Source organism: Lampetra fluviatilis, chromosome 2 (genome assembly GCF_964198595.1).
Source record: "Lampetra fluviatilis chromosome 2, kcLamFluv1.1, whole genome shotgun sequence".
Classification (NCBI taxonomy): domain Eukaryota; kingdom Metazoa; phylum Chordata; class Hyperoartia; order Petromyzontiformes; family Petromyzontidae; genus Lampetra; species Lampetra fluviatilis.
The window spans coordinates 8,257,389-8,279,504 of NC_136276.1; the positions used below are offsets into that span (position 1 = coordinate 8,257,389).

At 47.8% G+C, this 22,116-nt stretch overlaps 1 protein-coding gene across 6 annotated transcripts in view; it reads right to left on the minus strand.

Moving 5' to 3' along the window:
* The window catches only part of LOC144941262 (nucleolar transcription factor 1-B-like), a 28,336-nt gene extending 7,186 nt beyond the window's left edge, over positions 1-21,150 (minus strand). The window contains exons 1-13 of one of the 6 annotated variants that reach the window (XM_078867895.1): positions 20,894-21,150; positions 7,080-7,198; positions 6,627-6,802; positions 6,107-6,190; positions 5,487-5,642; positions 4,938-5,005; positions 4,483-4,606; positions 3,407-3,517; positions 2,737-2,864; positions 2,139-2,280; positions 1,629-1,670; positions 1,324-1,422; positions 272-391 (exon numbers count right to left, since the gene is read on the minus strand). In XM_078867895.1, the coding sequence (XP_078724021.1) occupies positions 272-391; positions 1,324-1,422; positions 1,629-1,670; positions 2,139-2,280; positions 2,737-2,864; positions 3,407-3,517; positions 4,483-4,606; positions 4,938-5,005; positions 5,487-5,642; positions 6,107-6,190; positions 6,627-6,802; positions 7,080-7,149 (1,320 nt within the window). In that variant the 5' untranslated portion in view covers positions 7,150-7,198; positions 20,894-21,150. Of the gene's footprint in view, positions 1-271; positions 392-1,323; positions 1,423-1,628; positions 1,671-2,138; positions 2,281-2,736; positions 2,865-3,406; positions 3,518-4,482; positions 4,607-4,937; positions 5,006-5,486; positions 5,643-6,106; positions 6,191-6,626; positions 6,803-7,079; positions 7,199-12,952; positions 12,976-13,103; positions 13,462-17,540; positions 17,698-20,893 lie in introns of those variants that run through there. The other 5 variants (XM_078867894.1, XM_078867897.1, XM_078867882.1 and 2 more) reach the window with 5 other exon arrangements.
* Positions 21,151-22,116: the final 966 nt, after the last annotated feature.

The following is a 22,116-nucleotide window of genomic DNA, read 5'->3' on the forward strand; positions in this document are numbered from 1 at the left end:
ACAATGCAAAAACAAATTAATTATTTAACCTAATCAAGACCATGAGTTGGAAGAATTCATTGAATTCAGGGGATAAATGCATCACATGGATATATAACAAGCGGACATACACACAGAGAGACCAATACTGCAATTAATAAATCATGGTCATAAAGCACATCTCTTTAGAAATTATTCTAAATAAGCTAAGTCACTCGGTGTGTGGGATGCAATCAAGTGTGCAACAGTCACCGTCAGTGCGGGCCGATGCAAAGCGAATTCTGATCCTCACCTTGTATTTCACCAGGCACTCCACAAGCTTCGTTTGCTGGAAGATCTCCTCCGCCGTTTTGGGCGTCTCGGGCGTCTTTCCTCGCTTCCAGGCTTCCTTCTTGTCCCTCCCATCCTCGTCCTGGACAGAAATTGTGCAAAAAAAGAAGCCCCCTGTGACTCTCTTGCAAGCAGCTTGCCAGAAAGCGAGAGGTCAGCACCGAGGCACTTACGTGCCAAGCCACATGGTGCGGCAAATGGTAGACTGCAAGCTCAGAGTGGACTAATCAGCAAGAGTTATAATTGAAGCCGAACCTGTCAAGTGTCGTCTATTACCAAGTCATGACAGCGATTTTGTGAGATCTCAGAAGCTAAGCAAGGTTGAGCCCTGAACAGTACTTGGATGGGTGGCCACCATGCAATGTTGTTGTTGGTTGAGGGGCTGTTGCAGCAGGCAACGCAGCAATATCTATTGTTGTACTGTACTTTTATGCTCCCCAGCATCACCAACTTGCACTCAGTAGGGTGGCGAAGGATCTTTAAATAACCCTCAGGACCCAGACAAATTGGAAGAGCCCTCATCCTGTAGTGGAATGACATAAGGCTATCCAATACAAATAACCACTGTCAGTTCATTGCCATTCAATACCATTTATAAAAAAAATAGAGATGTCGGTAAGTATTTTGTCCGAAATTGCTACATTTACTGTCCTTTAGTTGCAGTTAATTGCTCAATTTCAGCTAAGACTCCAGCGCGGTAACGGTATGCGCTTGTGAGTGATGCCCACTCTTAATAGTAGCCGACACACTCCTGTCATTTCTTATGGACAGCAAACTGGCTCAATCGTGAGTGCCCTAAACTGATAGGTTATCCAACAGCAAAAACATATCTATAATCCTGCATTTGTGACAAAGTATAACAATATTCACAGATTTCCACAAACTCACAGACAGCCATTGTTATCAGTGTTGGGCAAATTCGATTTATCGGATGGCCGATCTAAACGCACGAGCACAACACAGCTCGCAGAAAACAAGCCAAGCAGGGTCGGGGGGGGGCTTGCATCCCACTACCTTTGGCACCATTGGCCGGCTGGCAGTGGAAGTCGCCAACTTCCCCTCCTTGCCCTTGTCTTCATTCACCACCCTCTCCCGCTCCTCCTCCGGTAGGCTCTGTTTCGGACATTGGGCACAGGAACACCACAGTGACGATGACAACGTCGTGACCGTGCCACGCCCCCTTTAACCCAAGCTCCGTGCCAATGCCCTCAAGGCAAGCCATGCGCCGCCTAAGGGTCGCTTCCTGATTGAATTTGGCAAATTCATTTAAAAATCTACGTGATGTGGCTCGCAAAATGCTCGGCGGGATTAGAACGTACCTCAAGAAACCTCTGAAATTCAACTTCAAACTGCCGTTTTTTCTGGAAACAATAAAAAAACAACATCAGTACAGAAAACAGTTCTCATCTGCAAGAGTGAACATACGCTTATATTTAAGTCAGGTGACAAAAAGCGATGACATTTAGTCTACATGGGAAAGCATCATTGGGGCCTCCGAACTTAAAAGGAAAAGTGACTGCAGTACAGTATTTATATGGGAGCACCTACTTCAGTTAATTCTTACAGCACCAATGAGAATATGGTGGCATTGTAAACAATTCCTTGTTTTTTTGTGCAATCTCAAGACCAAGGAACCGAGTTCATTTGAGCTTCAAGTTGAATTGTCATCGCTCTGGCAATAATAAAAGGGGGCTGCACTTTATAGATGGAAGCAGAGTGGAGGGTCAGTGCCGCGCGCTGACCTTACTCAGCACCACACAATCAAACCGTCTCAGCACAACACTGACCTGATCGTCACATACCAACATGCTTCAGGACCAGACACTCACCAGCTCACAACGCTTCTGGAAGGAGTCTTTCTCCTTGTGTGGTAGCGACCGCCACTGCCGACTGCACTCGATCATGCGCTCCGTGCAAGGGATGTCCTTGAGCCCCACCATCAGCTCGGCACAGAACAACGCATAGCCATTCCTAAAGCAGTCCCCCAAATGCCACACGCAGTACACAAGTGCATGGGCAGGACGTCACAAGAAATTCAGTACGGACAGATACAACATACGATACACGTAGGTTTTAGCAGACACATTGGCTGCATTAATATGCAAGAATGGTGGTTCAAAAACTATTCTTAAATACCTAGGTTCCTTATCATTTACCAATAATATCAGTAATATCCTTCATTGAGCTATGCAAGCACAATTTTAGCTTTTCCTTCAAGGGAGACCTGATGAATTTTATTTACACAAGCATAAATAACAGAAATTTACAACTTAGTTGCAGGCACTTATCAGGGCTACCATCCATTGATGGTGTGCGACGATTACAAACAGCTTGTCAAATGTGGGAGCAATCCCTTCCTCATGAAAACTCTTTGTACGTGGCACAGCGTTTGTGTACGTGTGCGTGTATGCGCGAGCGCGAGCTCACGGAGGGGGCTTGCTGGGCCTCCCGTCGTGCTTGTCCTTGAGTTGTCTCTCTGCCTTGGAGAGCACCGACTTGATGTTATCGTCGTGCACGTACTCGGGGTGGCTCTCCATGTAGTTGCGCACCGCACCCTGCTCGACGGAACCCACAGCACCGCGCAAACGCACGCGACTCCACCATCAAGACGGGGTCGGCAGTCAGGAGACTCGCATAGATCCTGTTTCAGCACGCCAAGGAGCATAAACCATCACGGAAACTGCGGCCAACCAGCTTTTGGCTAGCCTTCAGATGCGCTTATGCAGCCATCTGGAAAGCTCTTCCTTCTGATTCAAAACAAGGGCTGACCAAACCCACAAGCCAAAGTTGTATTGATACATTTTTGTACAGCGCCCAATTTCTTCAGGACCTAGTCATAAATTAGTATTTGATATATTTGCGGGTAGGTCAGGGGTCGGCAACCAAAATAACAAGAAGAGCCATTTCTTTCCAATTCGGTACAAAATTCAGTATTTCAAGAGCCGCAATGCATCTATGTACATACGTACATATCGTCAAGAAGCAGCCCGTAAAGAGCCGCATGCGGCTCCGGAGCCGTAGGTTGCCGACCCCTGGGGTAGGTAATGCTTGCTCCCTTTGCCATAAAAAGTGGCGATGTGGGTGCAACGAGCAGCACCTCATACTCCTTCTGCAGCTCCAGGGCTTTGTGGATCCACTTGAGACGCTTCTTGTCGGGCAGGAGAGACCATTGCTTGCGCAGAGCCTCCTTCACATCCCGCTGGTTCATCTGCGCACGGTGGGGAGGAAAATGTGGTAATGATGCATCCCATGCTCAATGAGGCCACGCAGTTACAGTTTTTCCCATGAGCTGAAATCCCCATCCATTATGGACTTAAGGCCCTATATATAAATATGGATATTCCAATCAATCAAATAATTGATTTAGACTAAGCGACGTCCCACTGAGACTCCTGAAAAAGGGGCCCCCAAGGTAAAATAAAAAAATCGTGACAAAAGCACCTCGACACGTATACGTAGCTTAGCGACATTTATGTTTTGAGTGGTGAAAACAAATATGGCTTTCCAGATCAGTGTTTCCGAGTGCGGAGAGTTTAACCATGAGGCTGGACCAATCTGGGCAGCATCGTGCTTCTTCTGCAAAGCGTAGCCACATCCATATGCTAAGCAGGTGCCGCTTTAGGCTTAGCGATGGCATAAGTCAAAACTATTAAATAAGTGGTGGCACCATGGGAACCTCATTTGCCAGTAAAAAATATGATAATTGGTTTTTTACCCTTCTATCTTGGCAACAAAACTGACACCTTTTTTACAAGGAGTCATGTTTACATAGACCACAATACCTGCAGTCATAATGCAAACAAAAAGCATAACTCTGATAATATGCACTGTCCTTGAAGTTAAATGGTCCACATCCGAGACAGCTTTCCTTTTGGCGTCATCTGGTCCAACCCATGTGAGACTAGGCTCTAAGGAAAGCTGTCTCGGGTGTGGACCATTCAACTTCAAGGACAGTGCACATTATCAGAGTTATGTTTTTTTTTGCATTATGACTGCAGGTATTGTGGTCTATGTAAAAATTACTCCTTGTAAAAAAGGTGTCAGTTTTGTTGCCAGATAGAAGGGTAAAAAAACTATTATCAAGTGGTGGCACGTGAATGGCAATGAGGAAAAGCTAAATGGAATCATAGTTTGTGCATTTCCAAGAAGTGTATTCCAAGCAGACAGGCCGACCTCCGTGTTCTGCTTCATGAAGATCTTCTTCTCGTGGTTGTACCACAGCTGGTGCGGCGTCTTGGGTTTCTCAGGGTGATCAGACTTCTTCTTTCCAGTGTCCACCAGCTCTGGATGCTCCTCCCTGCCCACCAAGAACAAATCATAACTTTCATAAACCACACACACACACATACAAACTACACACTTGGAACATAACCAATTAAATCTCACAAACACATACACCTACAGTTATGACCCAAGTGGGAGAGTAGGTAATTAATGATTCACTCCTCCACCCCCTACAATTCGATTAACGGTCACGATTGGGGAAGAATTTTTTTTCACAAACTATTATTTAACGTTTTGTGTAAATACGTGTGACAGAGTCGTCGTAGACAATGGCATCAAAGCACTGTAGATTTAGCTTTTACAGCTCCCACTTAATCATGACATAGCAGTAGCCCGCAACTCACCGGAATTTGGCCATGGCCTTATCAAAGTTTTCCAGCTCCCTTTGGTACTCTTCTATGTACTTCATCTGCTTTTTGAGATACAATATCAACACAGCATGATCACCATTGTAGCATGATAATAAATAAATCACAGCTCTTTTTCAATCCACTGCTGGATGGAGGCCTTTCCACGCTACGTCAGTAATGGGGGTTATGGATTGGCAATGTATACCATACCACTTCGAGGTGCAATGTGAGCACATGAATTACATCCATGGCCTCTCCTGAATCCAAGATCTGCAATATCTCACGTTTCAATTTATTCCAATGTTTCACTTACGAATCTGTGCATTTGCAACTGTTGTACAGGATTATATAAGCAAAGCAGTACTGTGGTTGACAGGGTTCACCACACGAAGGGGCAACTGAAACCAGGCAATATGTAAGACCGACTGACTGAACCCAAGAGTTATGTGAACACACAACATTGCAGGCATGTCAATATCACGAGTCATGGTGCTGGTGATAAGTGTTCCATCATCGCTTGCTGTTCCTGCTGTGAGGCCATGCCTTTTTCTTCTCGGGCAGCTCCTTGTAAATCTTGGACATGCAGCGCGTGAGGTCCAGGTTGCTGAGATCTGGGTACAGCTTTGCATATTTGGAGCGTTTCTCCACGAAGAAGCGGAAATAGGGCGTGAGCGGCTTCTTAGGGAAGTCGGGGTGTGTCTGCATGTACGAGAGACAGAAACGGGCGGTGAATCGCGCAACCCAGAACAAAAAACCCCTGCAAATGCCAAAACACATGAAATATAAACACGTTGATTAATTTATTCTTACAGCGCTTGATTCACGCATCCAATCATGCTTGTAAGAATCGATTATTGTTGACTTTTACGTGATGAGTTTGCGTAACCTATGCTGCCAATCGGGGCCACTATATTAACAAGAAGAAAAACATTGCTAGAATTGAATTACAACCCAAAAGTGTGAAAATGTATCCATTTGTGAGGGGGAAAATCTTTACAGGCCTGACACTAGTTCTTATCCCTATTACAGCAGCCAATTGGAAAAACGTAGTTTTTTTATTTACCAATGACAAACCGCAAAGGCAATACAGATATAACTGGTGGCATTGAGACACTACACGATTATCACTCGGTCATTTCTCTCAAAAGAAATCAGAGCATCACCTTAAGTTTCTTTCCCTTGTAGGGATTCTTCACGAACTCTCTTGCGTCGATCAGCAACTCCGTCATCGTGCGATATTTGCGGATCTGCAGGCACCGACAGCACAAACACGGCCATCAGCCTTCACTTTTATAGCCTAGCGGCTCCAAGACAAAGACGAAAATAATGCAGAAATGTGGGATGGCCCAGAGTGGAAAAATTGTGTATATGTTAAAACATTTCTACGGCTTGTTCACAACAGTAGGCCACTGCGTGGAGATTTTGCTTCCAAATACTACACAATTAATTACCGGAAATTATTGATCATGTTGGTAAGTTGAGAGTATACTAAGCGAAGGTTTTTGCCGTCGTGCTTATGGCTTTACAGAAACAATCAAACATGCAACCTGAAAACACATCAGAGAGCAATGTGGGAAGTATCATGTGACCAAACTGGCGCTAGGTACGATTTGACATGTGGATGATCTAAGATTGAGACAGTACCACGAAAAAAGTTTGTTAAACAAACATTGCAGACCTCACCTCGGTGGTCAGCTTTAGCCATTTTTCACGACATACTTCGCCCGAGTAGGGACCGAACTTGACTTTCTCCCAGTCAAAGTGAAGCTCGGTGGTCTTGAATTTCAATGTGTCGCTCTCGGGAACCAAGGCATGCATGCGGTCAAGGAGCGTCGTCAGGTCATCCTGCGTCCAAACATCTATTGCATCAGTGCAAAAATCAAAACGGAAAGATACATTACAATTATTGCAATACATTACAATTTCAGAGCAGCCGGAACAGGGGCACAGGAATTACAAAACATATAAACTGAGACCAATTTGTCTCTTAGTCCCCAGGTAGCAGACATCTGACGGATTTGGTCTGGTCGTTCCACCCAGCGGGGCTCACAGAACAAAATATCTCAGGACGATGCGCTAATTGCACAATGCGGTCACTCACGATCCCCTGCACCCGAGCCCTGGTGGACAATTCACCTGTGGAGGCCATCGTGGATGCCCCGGATGTCTGCACGCCTTCCCCTTTTTTCTGCAGGTCTCCGTTCATGTCACGCCGCCTCACCTACTGGAGGCACAACGGGAGCCGCGGCTCCTTCCTGTGTGACACGGGTACGCGCGTTAGAATTCACACATGCCCAGCCGTGGACGCGCGTCTTATTCAGTGCTTTCCAGGGATCTCGGCCATGCCAGCCCATGCACTCACAGGAAATGCTGTCTACCACTGTGCCTTAGTCACAAAGATCAACATACATACAAAATGTTACTCGGCGCTGCTTTTCTGATCAGGCCGCCGTCAGTACAACACACCCAGTGCTGTTGTTAAGGGAACTTAAGGAGATACAAAAATTAAGCCTTTTTTATTTTTGCCCAAAACAACATCTGTGCAAGTGATTCCCTGAGGATAGATAACAGTGTGCTTTACAAGTGGAACAGTTTTTTTAAACCTCCTTCTCCACAGCATCACAATAATTGTTCATATACAACACAAGCAAGTATCTGAATTTGATGATGCATGCTTTTGAGCTGCCAAAAGTATTCGTAAAGTGTGGTTCTGTGTTTGTGGCTATAGCCAAGGCAGCATCTGCAAACTCTTGAGTCAAATACAAGACAAAACCAGACGTCAGTGTTATACACAGCGCATTCAAATTTGTTTACCGTCAGATTTGCGAATCTGGTGCTCGAGCCACACAAGGCCCTACTTATTTTCAAAGAACAAACACACGTTTAACATTATTCTCAGTGGCTGTCCTGGATATAAATACAACCGGCATATGTAATTCATAAAGTGTTATAGGTAAACAATTCCGTTTGGTTTTTAATGAAAGTTGCTTGAACGGTTGTTAATGATTAACATCACTCTCCAACACAACCTTAAGGTTCTAACCTAAACGTTTATACCATTAAGGAAACACTTTTATTGACATGTGACATGGGTGTTGGTTCCAAGGGCTGATGGGGGGGGGGCAAAGAGTGCAGCCTGCAAGTTCATGTTTATATTGGTCTCGAAAGCCTTTCCTGCCAAAAAGATGGACTGTATATGACATATATCTACTCATGGTGCATTATAGGGTTCCCGAATGATGTGGGTTTAATCCACTTTCAATAAGGTACTGACCTAACAAATCAAGCTGGACCATTCTGAAAAAAACCCAAAGGAAAATGCAGTGCAAAAGGCAAACAGCTTTGGCATGTACCTAGGCTGTGTCCTGGGCTGTCAGACTCCAGCTAAAAGCATTTTTAAGTGAGAAAAAAAATATCTGAATGGTAAAGACTTGGTTGTCACGGACACTATCAGTGTTTATGCAATAAATGCAGTGACAAAGTATTAATATATTCGACTACCGTCGCCTTGACGGTAGTCTAATATATAATAAAGCACCTGGCTGTGCATTTACAGTCTATTTTATCATGCTCATTAACACAGCTTCAACCCCATAATAAGATGGCCTGGAACACAAAGCCAAGCTTGCTATCAACAAAGTGTATTTTTTATTTCAAGCTCCATGCATCTTCTTTTAAAGACTCAAAATGTGGGCTTCCCAAGGAAATATTTCAACGTACAGCATTAGGTCATGTTTTTTCCCACAAGCCCAAACAGCACAGTATAGAATAATTTAGATCTGGCAGGATGCGCACAAAACAGTGTGCAGCCACAGAGTTAATGCCTTTCCTTCTCAAGCGGCGACAGCCGGCTGAGTCCCTTGCTACCACCTCCTTTTCCTCCTCGCTCTGCCCTGAACCGCGGCACCCCCACCACAAACCCCGGCAAGCTGGCCGCCCTCAGCCTGCGTGCATGCATGCATGCAACACGCGTGCACACAAAAGCACGCTGGTCCCGCCTGCCCTTGGACAATCACCAATGCTCTCTGCAGCTGCAAGAACAAATTTTATCTCCTCTGTTGCTCGCACAGCGGGCGCCCCACGCCAAGGCCGGCGTTGCGTCCTGGCTGTGGGGCGACACCACGTGTAACCTGTGGGGGTGACGGCACATGTAACCTGTGGGGGTGACGGCACATGTAACCTGTGGGGGTGACGGCACATGTAACCTGTGGGGGCGACACCACGTGTAACCTGTGGGGGTGACGCCACGTGTAACCTGTGGGGGCGACGGCACATGTAACCTGTGGGGGTGACGGCACATGTAACCTGTGGGGGTGACGCCACGTGTAACCTGTGGGGGTGACGGCACATGTAAACTGTGGGGGCTACGCATGTGTAACCTGCGGCCCATCCCTGCCCACCAAACCTTCCCCGGCTGACTGCACTCCATGATGCATAGCTCGGTGCTTGGCTCGGCACCTAACCCTGAACATGTGGTAGCTGGAATAATTCCTGCAAAAAAAATATTTGTAAGCGTACGTACACACAGAGTGCAACAAATTAGCATTGGGGGGGGGGGGGGTGGTGCGCATCTCCTATAGCAGGGTACTGAACGAATGGTGGAAAATCCACATGCCTGCGCTTGGAATCGGCCTCCAGAACGATCACTGGATATCTTACGCGCAATTACTTCTACGTAAAATACAGCCAATGCTGTATAAATATAACCGTGCGCAATTATGTTTCCCGAGACAATTTGACCCAAAAGGTCACCACGGCGATGCGCATAAGCTGCTGCGCCATAAATTTTGCCTTTGTGAACAGTTTCATCCCAAACGTACGCAGTCTGCGGTTCCACATACCGACGGATGCAGCATCGCATTAGGAATTTGTTTCCAAATGTATTCGCCAATGACACGTGTCTTTTACTTCCCATAGGATTCGTCATCAAATATATAACGGCGGCTCCACCACTGCACACAAACGTGTGCGCTCTCCGCACTACACTGTACACTCTGCCTACTCCCCTCCCCAAGCCCTTTAAACGACACCACCACCACCGTCTCTTCCTCCTCCTCCTCCCCCGAGAGGCCCCGGGGAGAGGCAACGAGGGGCGGTGTGGGGGTAGGCAGCGGCACGGCTGTCGGGCGGCTCACCCCGCGGATCACCCCCCTTGTGTGGATGATGTGGGGGGCCCTCCTGCCCCCCCCCCACGTGTCTCAACACGCCTCTTCGCCTTCCACCGTCTCCCAGCTGCCTCTCTCTCTCTGTCGCTGCCCAACCCCAGTCCAAACCAAACCCCTAAACCCCCTCGAGCCAACGCAGTTTCTACCCCGACGGTACTTGACCCAGTCACAGCCCCACCCGTAACAACACACAAACCAATCCAGTCTTAACCCCGCCATACCTGTGACACTGCCTCCTCACCCTGTATGACCCGATTTAATCATAAACATGCCCAACATTGACGGCCTAATCCTATCCAGCGCAGACCCGTGACACCACATGCCGTAGTCTCTCCATCCTGAAGATGCTCTACACAAGACTTGACCCAAATCTTACCCGAGTGCAGCATTATAATGCCCTCTGTGAAACTCAAGCTGACCCGGTTTCCTCACAGCAGCTACACCTACCAGGGCAAAAACATGCTACGCACAGTTGCAAATGTTCCCTCACTGGTGATCAACAATTGCAGTCAAGGGGAAGCCACCACCAGCAATTAAGCAGCAGTAGCAGCAACAATATCAGAGTAAACCTTCACCTTATTTCCGTCACTACCACAGGCCCCTAACACGTTGCAAAAGATCAGCAAACATTCAAGTACTCATCGACTCACCCAGAGATCTCCCCTTCTTAGTACACACCGTACGGAATAGGACATGAATTGTGTACGTATGGTGAACTTCTTTTGCACCGTACGGAATAGGCCATGAATTGTGTATGTATGGTGGACTTATTTCGCACCGTACGGAATTGGCCATGAATTGTGTATGTATGGTGAATTTATTTCGCACCGTACGGAATAGGCCGTGAATTGTGTATGTATGGTGAACATATTTCGCACCGTACGGAATAGGACATGAATTGTGTATGTATGGTGGACTTATTTCGCACCGTACGGAATAGGACATGAATTGTGTATGTATGGTGAATTTATTTCGCACCGTACGGAATAGGACGTGAATTGTGTATGTATGGTGAACTTATTTCGCACCGTACGGAATTGGCCATGAATTGTGTATTATGGTGAACTTTTTTCGCACCGTACGGAATAGGACATGAATTGTGTACGTATGGTGGACTTGGTGAACTATGGTGGACTTCTTTCGCACCGTACGTAGCACAACCGAGCCAATCGTGGGTTCTGTCCCCGCAGTAGGGACCAGTAATGTCTGCACACACCCAAGACGCCATGTGGTAGTGAATGTACACGTGGAGCTACACAGCTCTTCTTCTGCCTTAGTGTGTGTATGTTGTCTAGAGTGATCATCATGCCGGTAGGGTCTGTGTGTGTGTGTTGCACATAGGCTCTATAATCTCTCTCGTCCACAGGGCATAGTCTAAAGCGCCAGTGTGCTTCTGCCGTGCATGTCTATCCAGTTTGTATGATCATACATGGGATGTTTATGTAGAGTACAGCCGATATGCTACAGTGCATAGACTATTGTATATTGTATAGTTGCAAGCGTATAAGTCTAAAGTGTAGAGTATACATCGCGACTACGCTTGTATCGTGCCTGTCACGACAGTCTACGATCGCACATCTAAATAGTCGTCCACGGCTGTACAATCTGTGTATTTACTGTATATATAATAACGCACGTGTCTACACTGCAGTGGTATATAGTGCGTCTGTGTAGAGAGTCTACGGTGTTATAGCCCCCTCATAGCCCCCTAGCCCCTCTATAGCCCCCCTGCCCCCTGATAGCCCCCCTAGACCCCCCCCATCTACATGCTGCGTGCCGATAGACGTCTCGTGTCCGCGTCTCTTTAAAGTCTGCGGCCTCTGCTCAGCTTCTACGGTGGCAGCTGTCAGTAGAGTCAGTCTCGTGTGGTTAGTGGTGGTTCGTGGTAGTTAGTGGTGGTGGTAGTTAGTAGTGGTAGTTAGTAGTAGTTAGTGGTGGTGGTCGTCTCGTGTGGGTAGTAGTGGTAGTAGTAGTTAGTGGTGGTAGTTAGTAGTAGTTAGTGGTGATTAGTGGTAGTAGTAGTTAGTAGTGGTAGTTTGTGGTAGTAGTTAGTGGTGTTAGTGTTGGTATGTAGTAGTAGTTAGTGGTGTTAGTGGTGGTGGTGTTGGTATGTAGTAGTAGTTAGTAGTAGTTAGTGGTGGTAGTTAGTGGTGTTAGTGGTGGTGGTGTTGGTATGTAGTAGTTAGTAGTGTTGGTGGTCTCGTTCCGCGTCTCGCCACCGTCGCGGTCTCTGCGCGGGCCCCGCGGCCCGAAAATGGCGCACGCGGCCCGGCCGCGTCTCCTCCACCACCACCACCTCCACCACCCCACGGCCACGAGCAACGAGGGCGGCAAACAACGACTCAGCCTCGCCGCTTACTACCAACCACCATCACCACCATCACCGCAGCAGCTAAACACGGCGCTGACATACAGCCACAGTTCAGTGAAACGACGGCGAGAGGGCGAGGCGAGCCGCGGCGCGGCGTTCACGCCCGGGCCGCCATCCGCCCCGACAAGCGAGGCGACATCGCCTCTCGTCGTCGTCTTTTAAAAACACCACAAAGACACCAACAACAACAACAAGACAACCCCCCTCCACAGATAATAAACTCGCGTGCCCACCACCCTCCGCGGACGTGAGGGCAACAAACGCAACGCCTCGAATGATGATAATAATAATGTGCACGAAGCAGCAGCAGCAGCAGCGACGCGATTCGTACAACGACCGCCGCCTTCGCCGCCGCCTGCAAATCGACAACAAAAGCGACGAAGGCGGCGGCCAGAGGCGAGAGGCTGAGCCGCGAAACGCGGAGAGAGACGAGACGAGGAGGAGGCCACGAGAGAGAGGAGGGAACGTCGTACGCCAGAGAGAGACGAGGGGAGAAGGGCATCGATCCCCTCCGCGAGAGAGACGAGAGACACGGGGACCCCGGCAAGCAGCCGCGTCTCTCTCTCTCTCGCAGAAGCAGCAGCAGGAGGAGGAGGAGGAGATGGAGGCGAGGAGGGACATTACCGCTTGCGACTTGCCTGTGGAGGAGGGCTTTGATGCGCAGAGCAGCAGCAGCAGCAATGTGAGTGGGAGAGTCGGGACAGAGACACCGCGGAGCAGCAGCAGGAGGAGGAGAGAGACGAGGAGAAGGAGGAGGCGGCGGCGGTGGAGGCAGCGACGGCGGCGGGGGAGGAGGAGGAGGGAACGAGGCGGGAGATGGCGGCCGGGCCCGGCCCCCTCTGCCCGGCGCGGCGGTCACCACGAACCCAGCCCCACGGCCCCCCTCGCTCCTCGCTCGCAGCCTCCTAGCCCCGGGTGGCTACACCACAACCACCACCACAGCCTCAAACCCTCACGGACAAACACGAGCACCAAGCCGCAGCCAGCAAGCAGAGCAGTAAGCAGTAGCAGTAAGAAGCAGCAGCAACAGTAGCAGCAAGAAGCAGCCACAGTAGCAGCAAGAAGCAGCCACAGTAGCAGCAGCAGCAAGAAGCAGCAACAGTAGCAACAACAGCAGATGCAGCAGCAACAACAGCAGATACAGCAGCAACAGTAGCAGCAAGAAGCAGCAACAGTAGCAGCAGCAAGAAGCAGCAACAGCAGCAACAGCAGCAGCAAGAAGCAGCCACAGTAGCAGCAGCAGCAAGAAGCAGCAACAGCAGCAACAACAGCAGATGCAGCAGCAACAACAGCAGATGCAGCAGCAACAGTAGCAGCAAGAAGCAGCAACAGTAGCAGCAGCAGCAAGAAGCAGCAACAGTAGCAACAACAGCAGATACAGCAGCAACAGTAGCAGCAAGAAGCAGCAACAGTAGCAGCAGCAAGAAGCAGCAACAGCAGCAACAACAGCAGATACAGCAGCAATAGTAGCAGCAAGAAGCAGCAACAGTAGCAGCAGCAGCAGCAAGAAGCAGCAACAGCAGCAACAACAGCAGATGCAGCAGCAACAACAGCAGATGCAGCAGCAACAGTAGCAGCAAGAAGCAGCAACAGCAGCAGCAGCAGCAAGAAGCAGCAGCAGCAGCAAGAAGCAGCAACAGCAGCAACAACAGCAGATGCAGCAGCAACAGCAGATACAGCAGCAACAGCAGATACAGCAGCAACAGTAGCAGCAAGAAGCAGCAACAGCAGCAGCAGCAAGAAGCAGCAACAGCAGCAACAACAGCAGATGCAGCAGCAGCAATAGCAGCAGAGCAGCAGCAAGAAGCAGCAGCAGCAAGAAGCAGCAACAACAGCCGCAGCAGCAGCGAAAGTGACGTTTTTGTTTGGTTGTTAGCCACTGTTCGTACTCTAAACCATAACCCACCCTCACCACACGCTGCAGGGAGAACGAATTAATCCCCTAAAAGTGAGCGGGGTGATGGAATCTCCGAAATCTTTAAGATTCTGGGTGAAAGTTTGGGGTGGACGTGGTCCCACCACCCAAGGGTGGCCACAAGTCGGGTTTAATTGTCTTTTTATATTAAACCCGATCATCTGAGATTGTGAGAAATCCGGTTTAATTGGTTTTAATTGCAGAACCGCACTTCTCGACGATGGGCTTCATCCATTCCAAGCTAAGGAACTCACTGGCGCCCACGATTGTGGAGAAGAAGCTCGTGTTCATCAAGACCAACCTGCCCGCCGCATTCTACGATAGCAGCCTAAGCCTATCAGTGTCGTATTCAATAAACCAGGTTTTAATTCCCACGAAATCGGGTGTAATTGTGGAAAAATCTGGGTTTTTTTCCACCGATGAGTCCCACCGGGGGTCCCCAGGGCCCTCTGTGTGGAGCTGTCCCCGCTGTTTTGATGTCCGATTTGGGGCTGCGGTTTGTGTTGTAATTATTTGGCTGGCTGCTGGTACCACAAATCCCACCGAGGGAATGGATGAGACGATGTCCGTGTGGCTTCTGGGTGTGTATCTCCACGTGTCTTAGCTGTGCAATTGCGAGATGATCGGCACTCTCGTGCGATATCCGTTTGGATGTCTTGTCTTAGCTGTTAATTGGGGATGTCTTGATTATATCACCCACCCCACGGGGTTTCCTTGACGTTTATGTATTTGTCTGTCGTTTATCTGTATTTGGTTGTATAAGAGGTATGGATATATTGTACAGTATGGTCCGTATGCCTTGTGACCCCCCCCCCCCCCAATTAATTTAACCTTTTTTTCATTTACATATGAATTTATGTTTTAAATACACCTTACTTAAAATAGTACGTTTTAGAGGATCAAATGGAGGTCACAAGACGTCTCGACCACCCTGTGCATGATGGGTCTGGACAAACTGGCCCGGTCGAGTCCCCCCCCAAATTAAGATTATGGATCCGACTTGTGTTCGTCTCTTTTCAAGCATTTGTCTGCATCTATTTACATGTTTGGCCGTCTGCCTGGCCGCTGTCGGCAATGATTGACTGCATAACTGCATGGCCCCATGGAATCATGGGCGATGGAGAGTCTGTTGCATGTGTGAATGTTCACATTCTTGTTTGGCTCTCTTGATTTCATGTTTATCTGGATGGCTGTGTGTTTTTTAGTTGGCTCGCTGTCTGTGCCTGCACCAAAGTTTGGCAATCTACGTCTGCCCCGTCTGTTCTATAATATGCCCGTCTGAAAGGATTTTTGTCTGGGTTTCTGTCTATATTGTTGGCTGTGTGTCTGCCTATCGGGTTGTATCTGTTTGTCTTTCGTGGATATATATTTACTAAAGACCTTATCTTATCCTACACCTGTCAGCCATCATCAAAACCCATATCTGGCCAAAATTCAGTCCTCTAATTAAGTGACATTCTACTGAATCTATATTCTGGATTGCTAATTTATGCATGCAAGTGTGAAATGAATATTGCTTCAACCATTTATAGTTCACTAATTTGTTCCTGACTAATCCACTCATCTAGTCATTCCCCGGTTTATCTCCTCGGCAACTCATTCTCTCTCCCACTCATTCATCCAATCACTCAAAATGCATTTGGTCCACTCGCTCTCTCCTCCATCTCCTGAGACACACTCGCGCATTCACTCGAATAACCTACAATCACCCCACAACTCGCCTAACATTCACCCAGTTACCCCCACGTCATTCCATCTCAACCAAATGGAATGAATTTGCATTGAACAATATGCTCCATTAAATCATAATTGCAATACATGAACGATATAATAATTTTCGGTAGTAAATTTAAGACCACCACCGTCAGTACCCATCATCATCCACCGCTGGATGAAGGATTTTCGATGAACACTGCAGTATAACAGTACATTATTGTCGACAATACATCGTGCACTACATATATACCTATTGCATGTTTGTAAACAATTTGCAAGGTTACCACTTACAAATACTGTAACAGGGACTTGGCAAGGTTTTGAGACATCTACCCTGATGCACACCACACATTACTCCCACACACACACCTCCTCAGTCCCTACCTCATGCCACGCATCATGATGAGATGTACACCCTCAATTAAATTATCTCTTCAAATCTTATTGAGTCAGTAATTATATAATCACCCCTTGACTCTCAAGAGGACAGCCTCACCGATGGCTTGGATTTCCCTCTGTCCATTCTCCCAACATCTCTGCAAAATGACAACTCGCATACCACTTCCACTCTCTTTCTCCTTAAGCTCAGACCACCACATCATAATCATGTATTCTCCCCGTCTCCTAAATATCAGCTCACCAGTTTATTGAACCCAGTGAAAACTTAACGAGACCAGAACAGTCTCATTTTTCAAGAGTAACAACCTGGGTCACAAAAAATACAAAAGCAAACCAACTCAAGTGCAGCACTGCAACGCTTTCCTTTGTGTCTCAAAAGGTATGCCTATCAAACTATTGCTATGCATTCGCTCCTTTTCTCCAACAAAGATCAATTCTCCATGTGCCAGTGGACATCCATCTATTTTGTCTAAGTCTCTAGAAAGTCAAATTTGACTCAAGTCCGAGATCGCTCCAATAACACGTTGTCTGTCTCCAGGAGATGGACACAATGTCCCATAAATTTCGTCTCTCCAAACTCGTTCTTTAATAAAACATACGTCGAGTATTATTTAATTGACACATCAATATTACATTAAAGTGGAACATTTCAGGCTACAAACCATAACACACAATCATCAATCCAGTCATCAGTTTCATTACTAGAAAATGATACGCGTGATTTCGAGGATGGTAACGATGTTGAAATACGAATTGTCGTGAGGTCATGATGATAACGTGATTGATGGTCGTAGACTAATGGTGATGTTGAGTGGAAGACTGGCAGTGCCTGGTGCTAATACCGAATACAGACAGTATGTTTGTGGCAATGATGATGATATACACCTCCCACTCCATAGTGCACAGAACCCCATCATCCCCCCAGCTTCCACAACACGTGTTCGAGACCCTCTTGTCTCAACGCGCAACAACGCGGACAACAAAGGCTTAAAAAACAACACATCATCATTGTTACTTGAACGAAAACTCACCGCTGTTGAGTGACGAGGCGAGAGGAGATTTTTGATTGAAAGGGGAATGAGGAGATTGTTGATTGAAAGGGGAATGAGGAGGTGGAGGGAGGGAGCAGGAGGAGGAGGCGGCCGTCTGCCCGGCCGGGATCGGCACCCCCCCTGGCCCCTCGGGGACCCGGCCCCGCCAGCCCGGCCAGACCCCCTTCATCCACGGACCCCCCCCACCCCACCCACTGCTGCTGCTGCTATTGCTGATGTTGCTGATGATGATGTTGGTGATGATGATGATGTTGGTGGTGATGTTGCTGATGATGATGTTGGTGATGTTGCTGATGATATGGTGATGTTGATGCTGGTGATGTTGCTGATGATGATGTTGGTAATGTTGCTGATGATGATGTTGGTGATGCTGATGATGATGTTGGTGATGTTTGCTGATGATGTTGGTGGTGATGTTGCTGATGATGATGTTGGTGATGCTGATGTTGGTGATGTTTGTTGATGATGTTGGTGGTGATGTTGCTGATGATGTTGGTGGTGATGTTTGCTGATGATGTTGTTGATGTTTCTGATGTTGGTGATGATCATGAACTATGCTACTGCTGTTGATGATTACGATATGGTGATAATGTTACGTGATGGATACGACTTTACATATTCAACTGATGATTGTTGAAGATGGATTCAGAATTCACACGTCAGTCGTGTTATTCTAGTGATGATGAACATGATATATATGATTCTGGCGACATTTGCATTGTTATACTGCTCGTGCCGATGACTATGGGATGATGATGTGCTGATGATGAAATGAGTGTTGTTTCTGTTGATTATTCCGCTGCTAATTATTTTGTATTTTACTGCTGCTGATGTAATGCTGCTGTGGTTAGTATTAATGCCGATACCGATACTGCTGCTGATGACCACTGGGGAGACAAAGGCGGCCGGGCGTGGTGCTGGCCACCCACTCGCAGTGCCGTGCTGTACTTCATAGGTGCTCGCTAACAGCACTTGCCCCAACATTCTGTTAAGGCTACACGGGGGATCCTTGCTTTATTTTCTGTTGATTCGCATTTTGAAGTGTCCACCGCAACAACAAACATGATTGTGGAATTAACTTAATTCTATTTATTTATGATAAAAGTTTAGCTTTAGATGAATTCATAATTATGATAACAGTTGCCAATCAAGGATAGTTTTACAATGCTTTAGTTAACTATTATTCACACATTATTTTGAAGATACTGACTCTTCTTCACTCATTACTTTTCCTGTAACTCACAATGTACGGTATTTTAATGTTTACTATTGTCTTGATCTGGTGCATGCATTAAGCCAATTAGTATTGGTTTATAGGAAGATTATTCCGATGAACAAGGGACTCGTTCATATTTTCGACTCCAGTAATAAAACTATTGTTGCATCTTTCTAGAGAGGTTCATTTCATCACCTCTTCCTGTTGACATTGCAAATCAAGACTAGCATTCAAGTATCTGTTTTGACGAACAATTTCCATACCTGCCAACCCCTTAATCAGTGCCCTACCTTATTACAGACCAATTCAGACCTTACTGGTCACCCCCGTGCCCTTATAAATCTCAACCTTCATCCTACAAAGTTCTATCATAAGGGAGAAACACAAACAAATAGACAAACACAATTTGTCCTTAAGGACTTGAAAACTCAAATGTCTTGTAAAAGACAGGTATCAATTTCTAACCCTTAACTACCCATGCCATAGTTGCAATATCAATAAACTCTCTTATCACCACCACCAAGTGTATTTTAACACGATAATATGGGTCCCCTTCTACAAAGTGTAAATCCTCCCATCTCTTGCTAAAGCAACACATTTAGCATGCACGCTCACGTCCGCCTCTCCCTACGGGGGATATTCGAGCCCCCACGGTGCCAGGAGGGTCCCCTTAATTGTCTCTGGAACAATGCCCCCCCCCCCAACCCTCGCCTCCCACACCTCATCACAATCTCATCATCATCGTCGTCGTCACCTTCGCCTGCTGCTGCTGCCTCCAGCTGTGTCCGGTATTACATTTGAAAGCCCAGCCACGTGGGTAAGCCCGTCCTCGCAACTATATTCATTCATTCATAGGTGGCACGCTTATGGAAATAGCTACGTGGACACATACACGTGCAGACTGAACACCTAACGTCCTAGCCCGATACGAACAAGTACTCCAGTAGTCTGGTGTGTACACGACAAAGACTACCACCCCCCGGTGTATCTTGAGCAGACTTTTGGGGTAAAGTTCTGTTGTAGAGCGCCTATGAAGGCCGGCACTGTGGCACATGAGGGGGTTGGGTGGCCAGCAACCACACCGGCCGCCTTTGTCTTCCCCCCCTCCTCCAATGGCGATGTTCACTACACACCGCACCAGGTGCTCATTTGAGGCCGAGTCGACCTAGGGGAGGCCCATGACCGGTTCAGATAATCGTCACTGGGGTTTGGCCGAGAGCCGGAATCGAACTCGGGTCCCTGGGTTCGTAGCGCAGCGCGCTAACCGCTGCACCACCGCTCCCCACACACACACGTGTACATTCTAGATTTGATGACATACAATACATTTTACACGCCAACACTCAATGTGTAAACGCGCGCGTGTGTATACACCCACCGTACTTGTACACATGTACAAAGGCACTTAAATGCGACAGTGCTTGCGAACTCACCCGTTCACGGGGTATGCGAACGATGTGCAAGTACCCACGTGTACACACGCACGTGTACACACACACACGCACGTGTACACGTGCGGGTGTACACGTGGGTGTACACGCCCGTACCGGTGTGGACACACGCACGTACCGGTGTACACACACGCACGTGTACACACACGCGTACCGGTGTGTGTACACGTGCGTTTACACAACCGACGAGTGAACACGCCGCCGGCGAATGCCCCTTTCTACCTTTCAGCCCGACTGCTGGATAAAGTGTCGTTAGCGAGCACCTATTGACAACGCGCATATACCGCTGTAGCAGGAGTGAATAACGTAGACAACACACACACACAAACAATAGCACGCACAAACGAGATGTACATTCGTAAAGGCGCATACACATGACCGGCTCAGATACACACATATATACGTGTTGAGGAGTGGAGCGTCCTTTTCTACCACGCAACATACGTACAAGCACTATTGTTACATAAATACAGAGGCACCGATACAACTATACAGACATCCTCCTCCCCCATCGTCGTCGTCATCACCAGCCACCCCCCTGCCTTGCCTGCCTCCCCCGCCGGCTCCACGACGCCTCCTCCGGGCGACCAAAACCACAGATTCAGCTCCCCCACCCCCCAACCCCGGACATCTCAACTCCCACCACCACCACCACCCTCCCCCACCTCGACACGAGCGGTCATCAGCACATTATCATCAGCAGCAGGATCATCATCATCAGCAGCAGCGTTCCCTGCCCGCTCCACAGCCAATGGTTTCTGATGCCCCCGTCCATCAGACTCCCTTTGCTCAGGAGGGGGCCCCACGGGGAAGGAGACACACTAACAGCAGCTGCCCACGGAGGCTCCATCAGCCCCCCGGCGGTGGTGAAAGCCCCTCCATCTTGCCCTGCTCCCCGAGAGAGCTGGGGGGGGGAGGAGGAGGGGAGATGGAGGGAGGTGCTTCCACACTGTCGTCCATCCTCCTGCCTGCATCTGCTTCCTCCTCCTCCTCCACCACTCGTTTCCACCCCGGGGTGACACGGGAGGAGCCTCGCTCTCTGCTCCGCCCTGCTGCCTTGCTCCGTGTTCACACTTTACGCATCACATCACGGGGGGGATGCAAAGGAGTGGGCCGGGAAGATTCTATATTTGCAGGTTGATTGGACGGTCCGTGGTCTGGCACGGACGGAGGGAGCTCGAACGAAGAGCGAACGTTCGGTTGGAAGTCAGGGTTTTTTGTTTTTAAATCCTTTATATTAAGTTCACTTGCGCGCTTGCTTGCTTGCTTACGACCGTGCAAATCTTTCGGTAGTTTTTTAACCAATTTCCCGTGATCCAATCGAGCTGACATTTTCCACACAGACTCGTTGTGCGTGACAATTAATGTTCGTGAAATTTTTTTTCAAAAATTTTACACTTTTTAGGACAAAAATATTATATTTTAATTACCAATTGCTTAATGGTGCCGTGCAATCATCTGACCCATAGGTGGCAGCCATCTCAAGCCAGATGACGAGATGACTCTAGCCGCTACGCATATAAAGGATTTATAGCGAAAATCTTTGTTTATACGGGTTATACTTGTTTTTGTTGTTGCAGGTGTTTGAATTGGCCACGTGTGATAATTGAAAGCCAAGTCTGAAATATGCAAAGACATCTGGGGGGGAAACAATCAGAAACAAGTCACAAATCTAGAGGGCAAATCAGGATTTCGAAAGACATCTGTACGAGCGAGAAAAATAACACGAATGACGAAAAAAAAATCACATATCCAGAGACATCTAGAAATTGTGGGAGAATTTTTTGGAAAAAGTCCATATTCACCACAGCGTGTGCTGTGAAAAGACTGCTGGGGAATTAACATTCTTCCAAGAACGATGGAACTTCCGACAGACCGAGAGCATGCA